We start from the raw sequence: 24489 nt of genomic DNA on the forward strand, positions 1-24489 counted from the left end.
CTGAGAACTTTATTGACGCTATCAAAGACGTACAGATACCTGACGACTACAAACTTGTGTCTTTTGATGTGAAATCACTGTTCACCAGTATTCCACTTCAATTGGCTCTACAGTGTACTGAAATCGCTATCCATCAGTCTACTGATGCACTACCATTACCGACAGAAGACATTATGGACCTACTTAACCTCTGCCTTACATCGACTTACTTTCAGTACAACGGGAAACACTACAAGCAGTTGCACGGAACAGCTATGGGGTCGCCGGTCTCCGTTGTTGTCGCAGAAATTGTGATGCAAAACATCGAGGAACGCGCCCTTGCAACTTGCCGACAAACCATACCGCTTTGGTTACGCTACGTAGACGACACATTTACCGCCGTACACAAAGACGAAATTGACGCTTTTCACAATCACCTTAACGAACAAAACACCGACATTCAGTTTACCAGGGAGATCGAAGAAGACGGCAAGCTTCCTTTTCTCGACTGTTTGGTAGGCCGAAACAACAACGAACTACGAACAACAATATACAGAAAACCGACGCATACCGACAGACTTCTTGACGAATCATCCTACAACCCGACTTCCCACAAAGCTACGACTATCAAGACATTGACAAGACGAGCGCAACTTGTTTGCAACACACCGAACAGTTTATCTGACGAAAGCAAGTACCTTGACCGTGTTTTTGACAAAAACAACTACAACACTGACTTCATTAGACGAAACACTCACAGGGTGACCGACACTACAGAAACTAACAGGGACTCCACATCTATCACGACTACAGCTACTATACCCTACATCAAAGGCACTTCTGAGGCTATCGCGCGGATCCTACAACCTTACAACATTCGCGTAGCTCACAGGCCTATAACTACTTTACGACATTTGCTGACCAACGTTAAAGACAAAGACGAACCCAACAACAGACAGGGAGCGATTTATAAGATCGAATGCTCCGACTGCCAGGCCTCCTACATTGGTGAGACTGGTAGAAACCTTAACACGCGACTAACTGAACACAAACGATCTACTAGAAATGGCGATGTAAACAATCACATTTCTGAACATCACCGACAAACTAATCACAGAATCGACTGGGACTCTGCTAAATGCTTAACCTACAGTACAAACTACTTTCAACGACTGACTCTGGAAAGCTGGTTCACTAACTTAGAACAGACGCCTCTCAACAGATGTCAACAATTACCAGCACCTTACAAACGACTCATTAACGACGTGAACAAACCGACAAACAGACCGACAAACAACAGACGGATCGAAACCGACCAATGACTGTTAACAAACTCTACATGAGTCTTCCAGCCAATCACATAACGGCTAAACAGACCAATCACGTTCAACAGACCAGACTTTATAACATCATCGACTGACAACTATTCCTTACTTGACTCTGAAGATGACTATCGCACAGATAGTCGAAACGTCAGTCACCAACAACAGTTCTTTTCAGAACTACACTCACCCAGACGATCACACTACACAAACTACTAATTACATTGGTAATAGCAGAATTACGTTAATTCTGTTAAAAGCAAAACCGACCAAACCTATTTTAAACAGGTTCCTCAAGTTCATCAATGATCTCCTGTATGCTTGGTCTCGCCTCGGGCTCTGATTGCAAACATCCCCGGATAAGGGCTCGATTCAATTTGTTTTTAACCATGGCGACTTGCCGTTTACGCCTTATTGGATCAGGCAATTCCCGGATGCACATCTCACAGAGGAGGACACCAAAACTGTACACATCAACCTGAACAAGATAAGGGACCAAAATGAGAGGAAATACAGCAAAGTTTCTTACGTCGAATGAGTGAAAATGTCTCGATCCATTTCTATCTCCAGATAAGCGATAACACTTGACTATATAGACCCCATGGCAGACTCGATTAGTATTCCTTTGTATTCAAGTAGATTAGCCCAACTAGCATTGTCAGTATGTCCTAGGAACAATAAAAACCTTACCTCAAAGATCAGACTAGCTAGGCTAATATACATGAGTACAATAGAATACCAATCCGGCCTGTTAATTACACATACTGCCTATTTTATGTCAACAAAATAAAACTGAAATCCTGACCTACAAGCGATATTAACAAGATAAATATTAATGTCCGTTACATTAAGCTTAACTCAATTCATAAACGTACATGCACGTGAAATGCACACTTATATACAATAAACAGATTACAGCTAACCTTGACGGTTTGATTTTTAGTAAGTGCTTCAGGAGCACTGTATATCATGGCACCAGGAGCAACTGTCATGGTCTGCTGCATAAAGTTGGCGGTTCCATAATCCGACACTTTGCCTCGCCAATGTTCACCCTGTCGCCAAAGTAGCACATTTGCACTGCTGACGTCGCGATGAATGATAGGAGATGGCTGCTTTTGGTGAAGGTAGTTTAGCGCCCGAGCTACATCCAGGGAAATAAAAGACAATTCAGCCTCAGAAAGAGCTCTCTGTTCCAACAGAGCGCGTAAACTTGTTTCCATCAGCTCTGTTACAAAAAATGGATTCTCTTCGTCATTTGTAGCTCCGATGAACTGCAGCAAGCAAGGGTGGCGGCATTTCGATGCAATATCCATTTCTCGCTCAAATAAATTGCGGTTGTAAGGAGAGAGAATCAACTTATGCATCTGTTTCACCGCAACCGAACAACCACAATATTTGCCTTCGACAACTCTTGCCCAGCCTCCTTCGCCGAGAAATCTACCTGTTAGCTGAATATGATCCCGTGAAATGACCCACTCAGGGGACTGTTGTCGTTGATATTCCCGGAACTCATCCTGAGCTGTGGACAGAGTTGTTTCCAATTCATTCATGTCCTGGTCTTTTTCCTCCAGCTGTTGTCTTATTGCAGTAGCTTGATTCTGTAAATGAGCAGTTTCTTCATTTTTTTCTAGTAGCTGCCCTCGGACAATCGTCATTTGCCGAGTTACATCTCTCAGCTGTCGTTGATGTTCACGTAACTCATCCTGAGCTGTGGACAGAGTTGTTTCCAATTCATTCATTTCCTGGTCTTTTTCCTCCAGTTGTTGTCTTATTGCAGTAGCTTGATTCTGTAAATGAGCATTTTCTTCATTTTTTTCATGTAGCTGCCCTCGGACAATTGTCATTTGCTGGGTTACATCTCTCAGCTGTCGTTGATATTCACGTAACTCATCCTGAGCTGTGGAAAGAGTTGTTTCCAATTCATTTATTCCCTGGTCTTTTTCCTCCAGTTGTTTCCTTAAGACAGTAGCTTGATTCTGTAAATTGGCAGTTTCTTCCTCTTTTTGTTGTAGCTGCTCTCGGACAATCTTTATTTGCTGGGTTACATCTCTAAGTACTTCATTTCTCTCTTGTACTTGTCCACGCAGGTTTGTCAGCTGCTGCTCCATCTCAGCCAATTGTTTCCTTAAATTTCCTTCAAGTTGTTCTTTTTTCCTCATACGTGCATCCAAAGGGGTACCCATAGCCAAATACTGTTTTGTCATTTGGATCTTGAGTAACAAATGATATTCTCTTGATGTTGTGTCTGTAATCTTCAATCTACAAAAATATCGCCAAAGAAAAGCTTGAAACACACCTTGAAAATGATTTCTAAGATGTCCGAGAGGACATCTCTATAGAGAACTTAAATATGATTTTCTGAGCATTGTGCGCGATAATTCGAACAAACAAGTTTGCCGCAACACAAATTGTGACAAAATGGATAGACTTTGAAAATTGAGATTGGATTTGAGAACTGGTTTAAATTCTCTGGATTAAATTTATACAATATTATGATAAACGAATTCTAAACTCTGTTCTCTTACATCAGTTCCCCCTTGCTCTGTCCAGACACGAGTCCTGCAAATACATAGTTCACAATATGGCGTCCAGTCTCCTGCCCAATAAAGTGCCATCCATGCCTACAAAGATGAATTTCAATTATTGCAACATTTAGCAATCTCAGATTAATTTATGCATGAAAAGTTTGCAGCCCTTGCCAAATTTATATTCATGCATGTGATAAATGAACCACATGTTCTGCTTCCAAACATAAATGTTACAGGTACATAAACCCACGTATGTGTGAGCCCCCAATGTTTACATTTACATATCAAATTTGATTGTTTTGCAAAGTTCAAAATAGAGGCATGTTGTGGTGTCAGTGTCACCTTAATTCTGCAATAATGTAATGCATTTAAGGTGGCTTTGAACATACTTTACAGTTTGTTTTAAAACTTCAGTTGCAATGCAATTTTGAGTTCAGAGATTTTGCCTCACAAACACTTAACATAATTAATATTAGTATAATTGCTCCAGTGATTATAGAAATGTACAGCCTCTGACTGGTTGGGGATTGCATCATATCTTGTTTGAGGTGATTAAAGCAGGAGCATTAAATTTCAAATATTAACAATATTAACAAAACAGCAATATGTGAAGGGAGCTTAAAGGTAACTCTGAATGAGGTAAACCTTGATATCCTGATTGCAATTAAATATTGAAAAATTGGCATTACCCTTCCTTCCTTAAAAGTTGCAGGCACATATATGTAAAATTAGGCATGTCTCTTTCAAGCTGTGTTGTTCCTGTCACATCATCATTGATTATTGAGAGAAAATTGATGGGTAATGTGTGTGATACCATTTTCTTTAAGGGATTAGGAGTGAAAAAGTGTTGAAACACTGACCCATCAAAGAATCAACTATAGCAATATGTTAACGTGTTGCTACAGCTTTGGGATCCAACATGTCAAGGGTGTATTACCTTTCTTTTCTTTAATACCTCAAAAGCCTCAACGTACATAACTTCACTTGCAATGCCTTTAGTTCCTAGAATCTTTGAGAAGAATATATCAAATTTACTCCAATCTTACATAATTATTTTTGGAGGAACTTGATCAGATTGTCATTATAATAGCTCTGTGATTACCATCATGAATATGAAACAAGGTTTTACACTATCTAAGAAAAAAACTAACATCTATTCTATCATAAAATCAAGTAGTAGGTGACATAGGTGTACCTTAGTGCAGTAGGTGTAGTTTGGTGCAATAAGTGTAGCAGGTGTAGTTTAGTGTGGTAAGGGGTAAGTTTCTCAAGAAACTGTGATGCTGCATCAGTGAGAGAGTATAACAAGGTAGTTTGGTATTATCAACTGAATTGATAACATAAATTGGCCACTGTTAAGAGTTTCAAAGCTGATATTTGGAGCATTAGCACTTCATCAGCATGAATAGAGGAATTGTGAGTTGTGTGTGTGTGTTTATATGCAGAAAATGGAGCTATGTCATCAGTGGAAACATGGTAATGAGAAAAAACAAAAAATAAACTAGCTGGATGCAAAGCACTCATTGACAAACTTTTTTCTAAAGTTTTGTGGCTTTCTGAACTGCCTAGATGTAAGGAGAGGTAGATATTTCTTGACCAGAACATCAGTTAAGTGGAACAAATAGTAAACAGCACAACAGTAGCGGAGGAGGGAAAATGCCAGAAAAATATACTGGAGGGGGGGGGGGGGCAGGGATTTACTGAGGTATGACACAGTAGACATTTGTCCGACCAAAACTTGGTCTGAGCAATACTAGGTTTGACTGAACAACTTGACCAGAAAATTATTTTGAGCCTTGCACATGATTTGAGAGCTCTGCCTCTGTGTTACTTTTATAAGTTTTGTAATGAGTTTTCTTGTGCTATTTGGAATAAATTTATGAGAACTGGTAGATTTTAGAAAATTCCATGTGTATATTTGTACTACACTCTAATTGGAATCATGTGATTATATCTACACAAAGTACTTTACATTGTCAGAAGTCAACCACAGTTTACTAAACATCTAGTTATATAATAGATAATAAACCAAATGCTTTAAATCCATGTTATAGAGCAGTTATTTGATTCATGAGGAGAGATATAATAATATCAAGAACAATAACAATAATAACAGGTTTAATGGTGATAATTAAAAGGATAATTAAAATTATAAGGATCAAACCTGGCATCTGAATGTGAAGTCTGGTTTACTGAGTTTCCTCGAAGACAGAGGTGTTGCCATTTCCTTAATCTTAGTAATGGCTGAAAAAAGAGAAAATCTAGGTTTTTAAGCAACATAAATGGACAACACAAAGGAGGAACACTTTAAACTTTGTGCTGGCAACAAAGCACACCTAGTAATTTTCAGCCTTTACTTAGGAATCAATCACCAAAAAGGTGACAAAAGAATAGAACTGCAGTCCTATTATCAGAGTTGCAGAATCATATCACCATAAGAATGTACTTATGACTCTATGTGTTGGAGAAAAACTGTTCCAAGGGGTTTACAAATTGACCACTCAAGCTTAGAACTATAACTTTACTTATGCCTATACCATATTGATACCCATGTTAGTTAGCTTCTTTACAACACTTTTATAGTGGACAGTGATTTTCTATAAGTTCTCTATGTAATAAGGTATGTCAAAAAACATAACCAGTGTGACTTCTTCATCAATCATCAGAAAAACATTTTGGCTTTCCCATTAAGGATTTCAGTTTATGCAAGAATTGCAAAGATCAAAGACTCAAGTCACAGTGAAACAAAACTTGAGTATCATGCTTCTCTTGTCTCCACACACAACATTGAAACATTGAAACCCAGCGACAGATCACCCATTGTCCGAATTCAGTATTACCAGAAGCCTTTCAAATCCATTGGCATGGTGATGACCACAGGGTTACTTATTTAAATTTTTTGACTGTGTAAAACTTTATTATTCTTTAAGCTAACAAAAAGAATTAAGCTGAATAAAAAAAGCGTAAATTGTGTTATAATTTACTCTATTCAAAGGCAGACTATTAATAAAAGTACTTCCGGGTTTTTTTATTTATGACTGACCGTCAAGTTACAACTGAATCAGATAATCCATTGATGCTCTTTAAACAATGAAAAATATCATGATCAGTCCTCAATTACAATAGTACCAACTAGAAGTGGTGACTTACCAATTCCTTTGCTTTATAAAGGTCCTCCAAATAGAGTGAAGTGCTACCTTGTGTTATCTCTTAGATGGTCTTCTTAGCTGCGTAGAAAAAAACAGTTTTTTATGCTTCAGCCGATCAAGTTAAAAAATTTACATATTTAAGCGATAGAATAATTTTTTTCCGGGCTCTATAACCTGATGAAGCATCCGCTTGGAAACTGAATTGGCAAATTAGACGATGCGTACCATGTTTATTTATGTTATGGAGTGCAGATCAAGTTCTCCTGTACGCATGACGTTTCGCAGATAACACGAGCGTATTGCACTCTGGGATCATCACACTGCACTGTGGGCTCGTTTACGGGCAGTGCTAACGAAGTCGGCGGATGAGTGGACGGGGAAATTTGAAAAATTGTAAAATTTTAACAGGTCCCGAAATTTTTCCGCAGGTAATCGAACGAAAGCCATTCTTGTTCAAAATTGTCATGCCGCGGTTTCCGTAGGTTTTAAACCGAAAGAAACTCAAGAAGAATGTTAGGACTTATACCCACACCATTCCTCAATCGAATCATGAGAAGTAAATTTTAGAAGCCGGGTTAGTTCCTTAATTTACCAGACCCCGACACTCTTAAAATTGCTTGGGAAGACTCACCATCAAGCCTACCTGATATTATTTAGAGTGGAGCTGAAACACTTACGTATTTACACAAAATGAAAAGATAAAAACTCAATTTAGTTGCATAATGGAACAACAGCAAAATATGCTAATATTTCAAAGTTTGCCAAGAACTTATCACGAACTGATCAGTCGCTCAAAGAGAAACAGAAAGCAAATGAAAATGAATACTCTCGATCGATACAGAAAAATTAAGCACTATCTTAGGCAAAAGAATGCTGAAAAAAAACTCTTCCACCCGGCCTCGATCCAGGGAGGAGGTAAGAGATAAAAATGTGAGTGATAAGAGATAAAAATGTGAGAGATGGCGGTGCAGATAATGCTATTTTTAAAAGGAAAGTCTATTTCAAGAAGTCTGTTCCTAAAATTGCTAAATTTAGAAACTTTGAAAATAGCAAAAGTCACAGTTGACTTCCGCCCTGTTTCATTCTTCATCATCGGCCTCCAAGGAACGAACACGCTCCTCTTGTGATTTATAGTTGTTAATCACCAGTTTTACCACAAATCAGAGAGCTGAATCATAAAAATTCTCAGAGTTAATGTACACTTATATGTAGAAAGGTAAGAAATGCTCCATCTTTTTTCTTGATGAGAAGAAAACGTCGGTGAAGGAATAACGCCAGCTGTAATGGCATAATAAGCAACAGTTATTTCATACTCTATCGAGTTAATTTTAACTATTAAGTGCTCTGAAGTTTTTTGGATGAGCCGTAAATGTACCCATATGTTCCTTTTTGTTTTGTTTGTTTTTTCGTTTTCATTTCATTTTTCAAAGTTCTTTTGAACACTAAGAGACGAAATTGTCTTTTCAGTTGACAGGCCTGTAGATCCATCTACAACAATGTCATTCACTACAGGTCTTAGTACCGTGAAACATGTCTCACTGTAAAAGTATTCTGGGAAGAAAGTGATTTGGAGCAGGCGAGAGAAATCTTCTTTTTCAATATTTAAACAACTCGGCAGTGGTTTCACGTGGTCTGTTCTCTTATCATCAACGGTAATCGTCATCTCAGTGGCCACAATATCGACGTCAAATAAAACGATTCTCTTAGTGCGTGACAAGTTGACCCGAGCGGCGTTATCTTTACTCTCATCGACAACGGCAAATTGGCCAATCAGATCGCGACATTACCCCTAGTTATGGTCAAATAAGTCTACAGTCATTGATAGTCCAAAAACGGCCGCCCCTACTACCATGGAAAATCAAAATTACGAGCACTGCGAGCATTGGAAAGAGTGCAAAATTTGTTAGTAGTTTCGCAATATGAAGGACGCCAAAGGTTTAGGTTTACGAATTCGCATTTGAATTCAGTAGAGCCGTTGATCCAATTCACCCTTGAGCGCGAAAAGGATAGAGATTTGCCCTTTCTTGATTTAAATGTGTCCAGAGGGGTTCAGGGTAATTTAGAGACAAGTGTCTACCGTAAACCTACCCACACCAACAAATACCTCGCTTTCGATTCTCACCACCCTATCTGCCATAAAAAGTCTGTAGCCAAAACTTTATTTAGGAGGGCTGACTGTCTACCATCTTCACTCGATTCGAAGGCCGAGGAGAGGAAATATGTTTCCAATGTCCTAAAGGTAAATGGCTATACAAAAACTTTTCTCCGTAACTGCCAAAAACCAGTTACAAATAGTAACGCTCTTGATGAAGGGGAACCAGCGACTGGTTTTGCTGTTATTCCTCACATACAGGGTGTTACGGAACCCATCAAGAGAATTTTGAATAGCCACAACGTTAAAGTTGCTCAAAAACCTTTTCAGACTTTGGGGCATATTTTCGCCAAACCTAAGGATCCTGTCAGGAAAGAACAACGAACCGACGCTATTTATTCTATTCCTTGCAATGGCTGTGACAACGAATACATCGGACAGACCAAACGTCAGTTTGGTACACGATTAAAAGAGCACCAAAAAGCGGTTTTTCTCAGCAAAAAGGAAAATTCAGCTTTATCGGAGCATACATGCCTAACCACCCATACAATTGGGTGGGATAATTCTAAAATCATCACCACTAATCGGCGTTACCACCAGCGCCTTTGTTTGGAGGCTTGGCATATTAACTCCGCCCACGCTCCTTTAAATCGTGACGATGGCGGTTTGCTTCCTGACGCCTATTTACATCTCGTCAGAAAAAAAGGCCGCTAATTAGTGATCATATAAAAGGACCTCTTGTTGCAGCGTTTAGATCACCCCTGATGAAGGCACTAGACAGGAGTATCGAAACGTTGGGTCTATGAATTGTAACTTCTTCAGTTACATTCATTATATCTGCAAACCAGAGTAGCATCAAACCATGTCTGATTGTCCACCTGGTTGCCTTGTGAACTTTAATATGTTTTAAACTAGAATTTCTTCGCTTCTTAGCAGGTGGTTATCATGTGAGATCACTTTGGTACGAGCCTGATACCTTTTGCTGAAGACTGAGGTCTTTGGTTTTGAGTTGCTATTCTATTAAATTTTGTTTCCCTCACAAGAACAAGTTTAACTACTCCTCGGTACACAATTAGCTCCTGGGACTGCGACGTCTCGTACATTGAGGAAACAAAGCAGCAGTTGCCGAGCTAGAGTACGAAACAAAAGTTCCCATGCGTCACCCGTAGCATATGCCGTCTTATTACGGAAGGAAAGCGCCAACGATAAATTAATTTATTTTAAAGGAAAATGAAAAGTAATTTCTTTGATGCGATCGCAGAAAATTTAGAATATCTTACAAAGATCTAAAGGCAAACAACTAAACATATCGCTTTCGCCATACAACAACTATTGACAAAAATAGGGACGATATTTTACAGATGAGGATCAAAATTGATAACATAAGTGCTTATAGAAATGAAGGAAATAAGATATGGCCAAATTAAAAGTTATGAGCAAATAAGAAAGCTCTGAAATTCTTTCTTTCCACAGAAATTTTGTATAAAGGACGAAGGGAAGAGTTTCTACTTTGCAATTTCTTTAGCTGCAGCTCACCTGCAAAAATTAGTTCTTCATTTTGTACTTCATCCTCGAATAAAAATATTACTTATTTCATTTAATACATAATCCTCTACGGGAACAACAATCCCAGAAGAATTTGCAATAATTCCAGCCTGAGGCTCCGCAGCTCAATTGGTTATAATGCCCGGAAGTGCTCGGGTTCGAATCCTCTCGAAGTCAGAATTTTGCAAAGTTCTTTTCTTGAATTTCTTTACTGATGCTCGCTTGCAAGGATCATGTCTTCACTGATTTGTTACTTTGAACGTTTAGATCAGGGTCTTACTTATTGTGGATTCTGATGAATAACCACCACTCGGTTTTGGAAAAAATTTTTCTTCTAAAAATTTGGTCAATCACAAGGCAGAAGAAAAAAAATTGTCATTTTTGGTAAGAAGTATCGTTACCGTCACTTTTCAGGAAAACACTGAGTCGCATAACATCTTGAGGTAATTTTACAGTAAATGATCTGAAAGCAGAAGGAACAGGTTAGAGAAGTCCTAAAAAGGATCTTTTTCAGTGGACGTTACTGTTATTTTGACAGTCTCCCGCTTAGCTTGTTAAAGGTCATTCCTTGTTACCAAGAGCAATCCTTTCAGTACCGCTCTAACCAAAACGACCAGACCACACGATAGACAAAACCAAAAAATTAAAAATGATAGCTGTATTTAGTCTAACCAAACCAACACACTACAAATATCGCAATAAAAATTTATATCGACGGACGGAAGTTTTGTAATGAAACGTTAGGCAAAAAAATCATAATGGTATAATATCACATTTGCAGACGATAAATTAGTCTGACAATAAGATGGATGATTTACGCTGAGAGGGCTCAGTCGTGCTAATCCGTGCCAAGCCTGCTTTTATCGATTAAAGCAGGTGCCCGAAAATGGACTCTTGATGACACCTTCTTGGTGGTATCGGATTGTGCCTTCTTTCTTTACACACCAAACGGACGCTTTTATCTAAATCCTTACGAGATCAGCGTGTAAATACCTAGGTAAGGAATAATGGAAAGCTGAACACGTCTAGACAGAAAAAGTCTACAAATTTTCAGAAGATACATCCGAACACTTAAGTTACATCGGGAAAGATGGAGTTTTCTTTGCAGGATCTTCTATATGATCGTCCGGTACAGTAGCAATACTGCAAACCATACAGACAACATTATGTTTGAAGTTGATTAGAAAACTCTATCAAAAGGTGCCCTGTGCTTCCGGTTCTATTTCATCAATTATTTCTTCCATAGTTGGTCTGGCCTGAGGGTTTGTTTCCAAACATCCTCTGATAAGAGCTCGAAGCACATTGTTTGCCACCATTGCTACTTGTTGTTCTCGTCTTTCAGGGTCTGGTAATTCACGGATGGACATCTCACAAAGAAGTACACCAAAACTGTAGACATCAACCTGACCACAGAAAATGAAGAAATAAATGAGAGCACAGAGAGATGCAACACCGTGCATGCTTTTACGGCTATTGTGGGAAAATACCCTGAATAGGCGGAATATTAAGAAAGTAACTCTTGCGGCATGAGAATCTTATTAAACCAACGCTTTTAACGACGAATGCAGTTACAGAAATGATTCGATTTTAGCCTTTTCCTAAGAAATCCCTTCCTGCACTTTAAGGTGAGAGAGGAAACAACATTCAAATATTGTTTCCTCTCTCACTCTAAAGAGTCTTTGAGCTTCTAATGAGGTGAAAAAGGCTCATGCCAATAATCGTCACTGTTCAGTGCTTTTCACAGCGAGGGCAATTGCCCATTATTGAGCAAACTATGAATTAGTGATCATGAGACACGTCTTACTTTTCAAATTCTTACTTTTGCAAACTGTCATTTACATATAAGAGCACCATTTCTATATGAGGAAAGCAATTTTTTCGAATGGTGGTTCAAGGTTGGAAAGATTTAGTTCCAAAACTGAGGTAAAAAAGGCAGCCATCGTAAAGAAGAAAACTACCCGTGAAGAAAACGCCCAATTACAGAGAAAGGAGGCTTTTATATTACTCTCCATCAAAATGTTACGATGTCTAAAGGTATAACACATAAAATAAATTGGAATCAAAAAGCACGAATAATCTCATCGAGTCAAAAAAGTGCCGTTAGATCATCAATCTGAGCAAACCTGGACTGTTTGATTTGTAGCGCGTGCTTCAGGTGCACTGTAGATTAGAGCCCCAGGTGCAACAGTCATGGTCTGTTTCTTGAAATTAGCAGTGCCATAATCTGACACTTTAGCTCGCCATTGAGTACCTTGTCTCCAGAGCAACACATTTGCACTGCTGATGTCACGGTGAAGAATAGGGATGGGGCGTTTTTGGTGGAGGTAGTTTAGTCCTCGAGCCACATCCAGAGCAATAACGATGATTTCTGTCTGAGAAAGTGATCTTTCCTGTAACAGTGTTCGCAAGCTTGTTTCCATGACCTCTGTAAGAAACAAAGGTGTGTGGTCGTCGTTTGTTGCTCCAATGAATTGCAGCAAACAAGGATGTCGACATCTCGAGGCAATGTCCATTTCTCGTTCAAACAACCTGCGGTTGTGAGGAGAAAGAATCAAATCATGTATCGTTTTCACAGCAACGACACAACCACAGAACCTTCCTTGGACCTCTCCCCAAGCACCTCTACCGAGGGAATTGGTCGTCAGCTGAATTTGATTACGAGGAATAACCCAGTCTGGTGATCTTTGAGCCTGATTGTCACGTAATATCTGCTGAGCTGTTGAAAGGCTTCTTTCTAGTTCATTCTTCTCCCGGTCTTTTCTTGTCAGCTGTTCTTCTAGCTCGCCAACCTGCTGTACCGTAATTCCTAATCGTTCTTGCAAAGCAAAAGTTGCTCTGTCTTTCTCTTTGATCTGAGCTTGAAGATCTCTCAGTTGCTGATTCATTTCCCTTAATCGCAATTCCGATTCAACTAATTTTTGCTCTTTCCTGTCCAGCTGCTCCTGCATTTTGGTCTTCAGCTGATGCATTGCACGCAGGTTTCCGTTTTGGCGATCTCTTTCCTTTAACAGGTTGGCCTTTTCCGACTCTCTCTCCCTTAGTTGTGCTTGAGATTGTGAAATCTGCTCTTCCATTGCCCGCAGTTTTTGGTATAAATTCTCTTCCTGTCTAATTTTCTCTTCCAGTTGCTGATTTTTTGTATTCAAGCGAGTTTGGAGGTTTACATTAATCCCTTCCTTCTCTCGCAACTGGTCACCTTTTTCCCTGAGCTGTGCCTGTAAGTTGGATAAACGAGCTCTCATTTCCTGTAGCTCGGTCCGGTTCTCTAGCGAAAAAAAAAAACCACAGAGTTTCTTTTACTTCCGGGAGTCAAGAAATGTACCTAATTCACTACAGCTCACCCACTTGAGACATTCTCGTGCTCAGTGAAAGAAGATCCTCGGCTGCACGCAAATGACCTCTATCTTTGTTAACCTACGTGCCAAGCAGTTACTACTAGCCACGATTAGAGATTCCAAAGACTGACCGAACTAACCTCGTACCTAAAATGTAAATGTAGGGACCACTCAACTGCTTGGCCGTGAAAGGTCTGAATACAAGACTATGACCGAACCTAACAGAAGTTGTCTTCAAATTGAGCTAATACCCTTAATAATAATGATATACATGAAAAAATTGAGCGCATCTGATTGGCTGAAAACGGATACATTTTTCATGTAATAGCAGTGCAAATTACTAGAAGAAGCAAGTTATTCCTATTTCAGCTCGTGCATTGCTGCTCACTATTTTACAATTTTTCAAAAAGTTCCACATAGTAGAGACATGTGTTGTTTATCACGCGTACTTTCCTCTACGAAAAGGTACAGCTTACGACAGTGAGATAACAGGAATCTCTCGCACGTTTAGTTCGTGTTACAAGCTAAAGAGAGTGGACTGAAAAAGTAGAAGAGAGTGGACTTCTTCACTGGAAAAAAATGACTCCAAACTGCTAATGATTATGATACGGACGAGCTAAGTCGAGTAGGGTACTTGCCTAAGAATCACCTCATTCTTCAAAAGAGAATGTGATGGTCAGTAAGATCGTTGGAAGTGTAAAATTCCCTCAACTTATTGTCAGTCAGTGACAAACTTACTTTCTCGTGAACACACCATTAAAACATCATGCAATATAGCATATAGCATGGTAACTTTAAAATAAGAATTGAAATATGGGACCACTACATACGAGTTATTTTAAAATACTTATTTTTGTGGAACAGTCTTGTTACAGTAGTTATAATCATTCAACAAAATCAACGGTTCTGCAGTCAGTACCATTTGATGAATTTCTGGTGACCTGCTCCTTTGCTGATCCAGCCCTTTGTCTAAGAGTTACTGATACCTCAAAAAGTTCAATAATGGCATCAATTATGACCTTTGCCTGAAAGAAAAAATAACACATGCTTAGAATAATTAAGTGCTTAGTGAGCAATATTTAAGATTAAATGTTATGAAAATTTTTATTTGCATGAGTGAATTTGAAACTAAAAATTTGCAACCGAGAAGTCTTGCAAGCCTTCAAATCAAAGTGCACTATTGTAAAGTAGATTTAAAGTATTTTCCTCTTGAACAAGATACAATTTGCATAGTTCCCTGACAAAAATTTTTCTCCTCAATGATTTCTTTTCAACAGGAAATGCTACTCTCAGTGGGGCACAAAAACATTTGCAATAAATTAACTGAAACAGGAATTTTTGGGTAGCTCAATATTTGAAATTTTTTTTTGCTGACTAGGAAATTCCCTTGAATTATTAAAAAATTGAATTCAACTGTCATACAGAAAAGAGAATGTGGGAAAAGGAGATCAATTAATTTTTAGATGACTCAGAATTAATTTGTATCTCCATTTGTATTGTCATAATTAGATATGAAATACATTCCCCTGCATATCTCTTTGAACAGTAAAAGACTTGGATACCTTTTCCATATAAAGGATGATGACATATGTATAACTGAAACCAACTATTAGTTACTGGTTATAAGGTAAGTCTACTGTCAAGCCCATGGCCCTTGCTGCTGGAGCTTGATCCAGATGCTCATTCCACTTTCATGAGTGTATGACATAACCAGGGATACTGCATGCATCTGCATGCATCCTTACCCTAGTTGAATCCTGGGCTATAATAGTTGTCCCAGTGCAGCAATTTGACAGCTAAGTTAATTCTTTAGCAGTTTTCTAATACCTCCATATGTTCCTCAGCAGAGAGAGGCATTGGGAGAGTGAGACATCAGATCCCATTCACAACAAAACATGGTGAAAAGACATGTCTCAAACCAAGACCATGCATCATGTCTCCTACAATTAGCCCATGCATTTCCTGTAATTCAGTTAACAAAACAAATAATTTCTTTAATTTCTTACATTTTCTGACTTCAGAGCATAGAATGTATATCCAGTGGGACAATCAGGCTGACTGCAAACATAACCAAATATTTTCTTATCATCTGGGTCCGGAGTGACAAATGATATTCTCTTGACAGGATGCATATGCTGCACTTTCTAAAAACAAATAAATAAATCAGAAAAACCTATAAAAACACAACAAAAAGTACTGAGATGGAAGGGGCACCTAGAGATTTAATTGTATCTTTCCCTTCTGCTGTTCAGCCCTTCCTTTGTTCACTACTCTCAAGCTATTTTTGACTTGAGTGGATAAATGAAAATATAAATAAGTAAATGGATAAGTCAATCGGTAAATTGATAAAGAAAACATAATGTAAAATGTAACAAAACATTTGAACTACATACTGTCCCTTGAAAATTCTCTTTGGTAATTAGATGGAAAAAGTGAAAGCAACATTTGGATGAGATTTAAGAGTTAACCCTTGCAAAATGGCTTTTGGAATTCCTAGGAATAAAGGTGTGAATTTTCACGGTAAATTTGGACTAGGAATTCCTAGGAATTCCCAACCATAACAACTCTGGTTCTAAAAACCTAGAAATTCCTAGAAATTCCTAGAAATTCCAAGTTTATAGCCAACAGGACTTGGAATTCCTAGGAATTCCAACTCAGAGAACCAATGACTTTCCCTGAAAAGCTGTAAATCTAAAAAATTCCTAGGAATTTCTGGGAATTTTTGGGAATTTTTAGGAATGTTTAAGAATTGCTGGGAATTTTAAGCAAAAATTTGAGGCTAATGATATAAAATAAATACTTTAAATTAAAAAAAACCCAGCTAAAATTCAAGTATTCAATGAAATTTAATTAGAAGCTTAGTTAAGGCTTACATGTAAAATATTTTTGATTAATTATTAACATCAATGTGTGGTACTATTAGGATGGAATTTGATTTATTTTTCTTTTCTTGAAAACTTCATACGGATTAATCCTCAATTACAGCTATTCATATAAAATAGTCCTAATCAATCATTAAATTTGGTTTGACACAAATTGTGAATAAAATCTGTTGATTCTTTCCATAAAATACAATATCTTAAATTATATTTGAAAACCAAGCACTCTTGGGAGTGAAGGGGTTAATTACAGACAAATAAAATTGATTTTTTGATTAAAATCTTGTTGTAACTGTAACAATAAATTAGAATGAAGTTATCCTAAACTGCAAACTTAGATGCTGTTTGTATTTTTTTTCCTGGGCTCACAATGAGTTGGCCTTGAATGAGGTTGTCTACAAGAAGCTTGACCATTTTGTATCTGGATTCCATGGCATCTGAATTTGAAAAAAAAAATATTATTTATATATATTTAAAGCTCAGACCAGGCCTACAAGATGGCTATGAGGAAAAGGGCATTCATTGGATTCTCAAATTGAGAAATCTCTGTTATATTGAGTGACTTTTATATTGGAGTTAGTACATCTCTCTCATAGATTTTACTAAAAAAGGGCTGAATACATTATTTTGTTTTTACCAAGGAGGGCTTCTTTATGTAATAAGGTTTGTTTAATAACAGTTCCTATTATGAATCTCGAATGTTCCCAAACGTGACTAGAGGAATCTTGAAACCTTACTGATAGGTTTATTTCATTGTAAACATAAGCTTAAGAAACTGCGGCATGCAAGTGACCGATTCGATTCTCAGAATTATTCTAGTTTCAGTTGCGCCGAGCGTTATGTAAGCTTAATTCAACCCGCTACATCTATTCTTTTATAAGATTTTGATCACGTAACGAATATCGCAATTTTTACTCACCACAAACTTTCAAAATCGTAGCTTTACAGATGGCCACTCGACCCTTGTTTGTACCAGTCAATATGTCAACTGTTGTCCCTTCTTTCAACTCCACGGCGCCAACGACTTTCTTTTCTTTTACAACACTCACGCTGTTCTCGTTTTCCCATTGAACCACAATAAAAGCTATCTTTAGAAATGTTATATTAAGCAAAACAGTTGAGAAAAACAATCAACCGATGAAAAGTACATTCAAAGATGAGCGCCAAATGGAGTCTTCTTTGTTTCCGATCACGGGCATGATCACGTGGATCTTTTAGGACTTGTCATTGGCTAGCAAAGTGAATCCGCTGGCTTGCCGATTGCAGTGTTAAGAGAAACGCATAACTTTATTCTGACTTCTCCGACCGGTCCTCTGCTTCTAGACGATGGATACCTTGGTGATATAAATAATGATGTGAGCTCACTCTATGTAGAAATAATCGACAAGAATCGATCGTATTACAAATGCACGATTTGTGGCCGAAAGTTGTCGAGGAAAAAAAGACTCGAAACTCACTTGAGTTGTGTTCATGGCAAAGGTGAGAAATAACACAAGCCAATCACAGTTTTGAATGCGACTACAAATCGTCTTTTACCCTCATATTTATAAAAGAAGGACACCACATTAGGAAGTATAAGAGAAGAGATACGTAGATGATCCCAGTGTACCAGTACCTACATCTACAAAGCTTGACCGTAGCAAGCGTTCAGCAACACGTTCCAACACCGCCATCTCGATTCCTCAGTCAGTCGTTTCCACTGAACTTAAAGCAGTAGTGACAACAGAGTAGAGTGCGTCTTACAAAGGAGAAACATTTGTATAAGAGACAGAAGTAACTATATGCGATTACAGAGGTGCGTTGGAACTCTGGTCCACAAATAGTTATGCACTGTCCGAAGTATAAAACAATTTTGTTGATAGCTGACAGACAGAGAAGAACAACAAGTAAACTTTAGAGCTGTTATTATTGAAGTATGACTTGCACTTTTCATTTTTATATAAAGAAGGACTTGTATTTTGCACCAAAAATAAAAAGATGTAATATTTTTTTGGAGATCCAGTGATTGGGACATTAAAGAAATTAAGTTATGAAAGGAAACTTGGTTGGTACTTCTCACTACTAACAAGTCTTGTTGACAAATATTTTCAGATCAGAGTTTCAAATAAAGTAAATTGAAGACGTCATTGAAAAGGTGTTTTTTCTCAAAGGGAACATTGACTACCTCTGTCTTGTCTGCATGGCAAATGTTTGCAAAGTGTGTGGATGATCCACAAGTATTGGAACTCTTAAAAAAATGTTTTGTAAGAATAAAAACAACAAAACAAATTACAGCAATTAGTCACGAAAACAGAGCAAAAAACTGAAAAAAAAAACAGCAACAACAATCATGAAAAAAGAAAGATTAATTTAAGTGTTGAATTTGTCAACAAAAAGTCTCTGACAGTGTTTGAGGCAACTGAGCTTGACCGTTCCAAGGTTTTCTAACAAAGGCAACCAGTAATGTAGGTTAGGGAAGTAACTTATGTTCTTAACTAACAAAGTTCTTTAAGTGTAGATAACAATGTAATTATAGTTAATTATTGTGGAAGTTGTGTACCAAGGAACAGCTAATGAATGTTTGATGATTTTGGCACATCAGTGAACATGAGACATTAATTTGCATCACAATAAAAATATTTTTTGATCATGGAATCCAAGAGTCCTTTGAGGTTAGAGAGCAAATCTGTGATATGAGTACATTGGATTAATTGGCAATTTCCATTTAACATAACTGACAACTGGTTCATGAGAAAATCCATATTAATGTAAAGATTTACTAAAACTTTGTTTGAATAATAAATTTCATGATCTTCAAGTTATAAACATATACATGTATGTATATCTCTTGGTAAGTTTTGTATAGCATACCTTTTATTGAGCCAAAGTTTTGAGCCTCTAAAATTACTCCTCTTCTTAAAACCTTCACATTCAAGGTATTGAGAATTTCTTAGAATTTATGTGGACCTCAGGGTATTAAAATTGCCTCAAACTCAATTCCCAGAAATTCCTAAGAGTTCCACACTTTTTGTAAAGCTGAGAATTCCTAGAAATTCCTAGGGATTCCAAGTCCTCACAAAACTGGAGTCTTCTTTCCCAGAAATTCCAAGTAATTCCAAGCTTTTTAAATCAGAGTTAATTTGCATAGTTGGGAATTTTTGAGAATTCCCAGGAATTCCTAGGAATTCCCAGAAAACTGGGAATTCAGTTTGCAAGGGTCATTTGCATAATTGGGAATTTTTGAGAATTCCTAGGAATTTCCAGAATTTGAATTGCACACTCATAGGTGCAGCTTAAATGTCATTGTGTCTATGGCAATCACATGGTGGTTAAATAATATTTGACTTATTTGCACACTTACTTGAGTAGTCTCATCTTCTATCCTGATACCTTCCAAAGTAATAGCCAGTGTCACCTTCTCTTTGTGCTGCCCCTTTTTCTTTGACTGAACCTGGTATAAATAACAATAATAATAATAATAATAATAATAATAAAACAGACACACATTATTACTAGCTATCATTCCAGGACTGAAATGATCATTATGTTACCAGAAGGAAGGATAAGCAAAAAGATATTGCTGTGCATTGGGATAAGGCAATAGAGAAGGGGCCAGGTACCAAATTGGGCTGAATGAATGGCAGTTTATGACAAGCTTTCATGATCAACTATAGGCAGTATCAATTTATCATATTGGCAGACTTGCCTGTGGTAAGTACACTGAGAAGTTCTTAGTACTTACAGGTAGGTTATAATAATGCAATTCAGGCAGTTTTATGGTGGCATGTTCAAGGAATAACACAGCCTATAATTGTCATGTTTTAGAAATGTAGCACTACTTATAATTGCCATTATGGCAAAAAATAAATTTGAGCTTTGATTCAAGTTCATGAATTAACATGACTCATGAACAGGTACACTGCACCTTTAATTTCTTTAAAGCCTCAGCACACATCTCCCCACCCTCTGGGCTAGCAACATCTGTTATCCCTACAAGCTTTGAATTAAAAGTAAGCAAAACAGTGTTAAAACAATTTTAAAAATTTAACTGAAGGAAAAGTAGGAATTTGACTCATAAATTTGCAAAATCAGTAAAAATTGCAACTGAAGAATATTGGTCAGACCTTGCACTGAAATTTGTTTCCTTCTCCACTGGTTCCCATTTTCTTAATAACAAGAAAAGAAGAAAAAAAATCCAAATTTACTACCAGAAGCATCAATATGAAAATTCTAATTGTATTCTAATGCACAAAAAATAAGAACACTTAGAATTAATGCCATTAAGCACAAAGTAAATTAGCCTCTGATTTGTGGGCAAATTGCTTTACACCTAACCATGAACCCATCATGGCCTTTAGACTTAAGACTGCCCAAAAGCAAAACTTACATGGGAATTAAACAATTATGATTTTACAGAAAATGGCTATACATGTAGTCTTACAAGGTCCTATATTTGAGTTTCAGTTTTATTCAATCAGTAATATTAAATCCCCATCCCTCAAGCAACAGTTTTACCTTCCTGGACTCATCCCTTCCACCAAGTCAACAAGTGAGATACCCAACCATGTCTAAGGTTTCCCCTTTGGATTTCCAAGGACTTGTTTCCAGTTTCCACTATCATAGTATCAATGATAGTCATGGTACTATTTCTTGTGCTAAATATTTAGTCAAAGCATGGCTAAAAACCTTAGGGCATCAACCTGGAAGAGATATTTTTACTTCTACTTTCCCATGAAATGGACTAGACCTTTTATTTTTGTTGTGTGTGCCACCAGATCATTATAAGACTTAAACATATGGTAGAAGCTTAGCTGCCTCATCAAATTTCAAGAAACAGATGAAATAACGGTTTCCTTCTCAATTATTTTAAGACTGATTTTCCTTTTAGAAGAATTTTCTGATCTCTATTCTAAAAGAATCTTTCCTTATCATATAGCTTTAGTTCTTAGTATTTTTATTGTAATGCATAACATAGATAACTTATTGAACCACCATGTACTCTCAGATCCCCAGTATTGTGTTATCCATACAAACATTACAATGATCATCGTTTATTGAGAGGTGAGGTTGTAATGCGCAACATGTAAGCGTCATATTATATCATAATACACTCGCTAAGCAAACAGAGTCTTGCACTCATTTAGTTCCTTCACACGCCAGCCGAATAAATCGTTTGAATTTGACTGCCAAATGTTATATCAACGGATATTACATTCAAATCACCTCATGCAGTGACTGAGTGGAACTCGAAGGCTTTCCAGTATATTTGCTTGACATGTGGAGTTGCTACCACAACAAAAAGAGTAAGGTTAAGCCATCCAAAACGATCCAATGGCGGAAATATAAACCCTTTGTGTTCTTCCAAGCTGTTCCGAGCTACTTTCGATGCAAGGTAGTCATTTAAGTTCAGCTATTAATTTATACAGTTCGGTGTGTTACTTCGCAGCTGAAAACCGTTTAGTTTGAAAACATTCAATGCATGACTAAAACACTCTACCTTCAAAATGAAACGCAGCAAAGTACCAAGGTGATCTGTTGGGTGAATGTGAAGTCATTTGTGACGGCTGGCCGCTAGCTGTTCATTCTAGACTTTCTAAAAAAAGTCACTCATTATTCAAGGGAGAGAATGGGAGATAAAACTGCCAATCATCACAAATAAATCTACATTACTTTGCAAGGTGAAGTATTTTCTACGCAAAATATACTTTGAATTATATCGCCAAGTTCAGGCATTCGTAATTTTAGAAGTCTATTAACCCAACGTAAGCTCTTGTCACGCAATACTTTCTGTCCCAAGGGGAAGGAGTGTATTTGCGGCGACCGCTGGGTCGAGAGTTCTGAATGCGCATAGGACGTTGATTTCCCTTTTGTTTTGTTTTGTTTTTCGGATCAATCAACGACATCTTGTGGGAGCGAACGTATTTACGAACAAAGTTATTTGAAGCGCTTCTAAAAAAAATTCACGGCTCTTCACTGAGGCTCTCATAGTCTTCTAACTGATCGGAGAGATATTGCGGTAGAGCGGTATGAAAGAACGGAACGAGCTCGATGCAGTCGCGCGTTGATGAATTTGTTACAAAGACTCGAGCTCGTGCTGATGGTTTCCAGTTAGGAGATATTAATGTACCTATTCGCCTTACTACATAAGTGACATGCAACCACTATTGCCCTTGTCGTATGGTTAAGTTACTGAGTTACACAGCAGTAGTTTTCGATACTATTTAAAGTTGCAAAAGAGCGATATGAGAGAAAGTTGATCAGACACTTGAATATTAAAATAATTGGCATTGTCGTTAACGCTGGGACACTGACGTTTCCTTGAATGGCTTACTAACAAATATTCCCTGCTTAATTAGAAAAGCGTTGTAGCCATGTACAGACCTGTACAGTGTACCGTAGCTTTCTTATAGAAATCAAAGCACAAATTTAATTTCCTGTAATCGTTCCGACCCCCAAATGCCGGGTAAGGCGACGTCACACCACAAAAAAAAGACAAAAGAAACCCAAAAAGTTTAAATCTTTTAATTATCCCTCGATACAACAAACATTTTAGTTGTTTTTCCGCGAATTTGTGAAATCGAGGTTTTCGTTGTAACAAACCCTCGACATAACGAACCAATTTCCCCATTCTCTTGCCACTTCTTTAAATCGAGGCTCCATTGTAATTAAGATCACAGAATAAGCATGTAGTTCCCTTTGACGGTAATGCGGTAATGACAAAGCCTTAAAGATAGCCAACCATAGCCATAGTCAAATCCTTAACCATGATCAGTTCAGTCCTAGGAACTTCACTAAGCACAAGAAATAACTACTGAAAAATCTCGTTACACAAATCAAAGACCTAATCGAGCATCTAGAGCAAAGATCAATAATTTGAACAACCTTGAAATTGCGATTATAAGACACACAAACACACAGCATTATACCTGTCACACTCGTGAACGAGAGAAGGTTGCTTTCACGAACTCTCTTGTTCGTGCTCGGGTATTTGTCTCAAGGGGAGGGAAAGCTTTGCAGGTTCATCAATATTAAAGTTATTCCCGAGAACCGAATGAAAGTTGATTTTGTTTTGATTCATTTGCTTTTGTTTTTCCAAGATTGATGTCTACAGTTTCGGTGTTCTCCTGTGTGAAATGTGCATCTTTAAGCAGTTTCCAGACCCACAAAAGCGCCTAGCGCAAGTAAATATGGTGGCAGACCATGGCCTGCGGGAACTTGTGTGTCGATGTCTGAAGACAAATCCCAGGGAAGGACCAGACATGACAGAGATCATAAGTGAACTGGAGAGGTTACGTTGAAACGGATACCTAGGCCATAGCCTCTTTACTCGATCTGTCCGAAATATGCCTGGTTTTGCAAGTGCTCCCGAAGCTTGCTGCCGTGAGACTTGCGTTTATTTAGTCTTATCTGTAACGATTCAAAATTTTGCAGAAAGACTATTTTGGGGCTATTTTTATGTGGAATTATTTAATAACGATATTTAGCAAATATGATACCAATTATAAATGTTCTTTGGTAGACATAGAAAGAAAACCTTATTGTCAACATGTCATTACTTAGTAGAAGCTGCTTCGAGGAAGCGTATAAAAGCGTACAAATGTATATATTGTAAAGCGGTTTATGGTGCAAACGGCTTCTCTGTTGTTCAAATTCGAATCGCAAAATTTATGCGTATTCCATG

The 24489-nt window shown here is 37.7% G+C and overlaps 1 protein-coding gene and 1 long non-coding RNA gene across 2 annotated transcripts; both read right to left on the minus strand.

The window, feature by feature from the left end:
- Nucleotides 1–1581: 1581 nt before the first annotated feature.
- LOC113678963 (uncharacterized) lies at nucleotides 1582–22542 on the minus strand. The gene is made up of 14 exons (XM_089199426.1): nucleotides 22032–22542; nucleotides 20933–20974; nucleotides 20734–20805; nucleotides 20170–20259; nucleotides 15957–16094; nucleotides 14870–14975; nucleotides 12739–13880; nucleotides 11811–12018; nucleotides 5994–6073; nucleotides 4767–4838; nucleotides 4519–4649; nucleotides 3827–3922; nucleotides 2225–3560; nucleotides 1582–1779 (listed from the first exon to the last, which is right to left on the minus strand). The coding sequence occupies exons 1-14, from the start codon at nucleotides 22083–22085 to the stop codon at nucleotides 1582–1584; spliced, it is 3765 nt and encodes a 1254-aa protein (XP_089055552.1). The 5' UTR covers nucleotides 22086–22542.
- LOC149048189 (uncharacterized) lies at nucleotides 18093–19070 on the minus strand. The gene is made up of 2 exons (XR_016185254.1): nucleotides 18445–19070; nucleotides 18093–18163 (listed from the first exon to the last, which is right to left on the minus strand). It is a non-coding gene; the product is annotated as an uncharacterized LOC149048189 (long non-coding RNA).
- Nucleotides 22543–24489: the final 1947 nt, after the last annotated feature.

The sequence above is a fragment of the Pocillopora damicornis genome, chromosome 3, assembly GCF_964200805.1.
Source record: "Pocillopora damicornis chromosome 3, jaPocDami1.2, whole genome shotgun sequence".
Classification (NCBI taxonomy): Eukaryota; Metazoa; Cnidaria; class Anthozoa; order Scleractinia; family Pocilloporidae; genus Pocillopora; species Pocillopora damicornis.

Excerpts from the sequence above, each read along its gene's own strand:
- LOC113678963 (XM_089199426.1), bottom strand. The coding sequence starts at position 22,085 with ATGTCAAGCAAATATACTGGAAAGCCTTCGAGTTCCACTCAGTCACTG. Across the intron at positions 20,806-20,932 it reads GAAACAAATTTCAGTGCAAG|CTTGTAGGGATAACAGATGT; the intron begins GTCTGACCAATA and ends TTTAATTCAAAG. Across the intron at positions 16,095-20,169 it reads TAGAAGATGAGACTACTCAA|AAAGTGCAGCATATGCATCC; the intron begins GTAAGTGTGCAA and ends ATTTGTTTTTAG.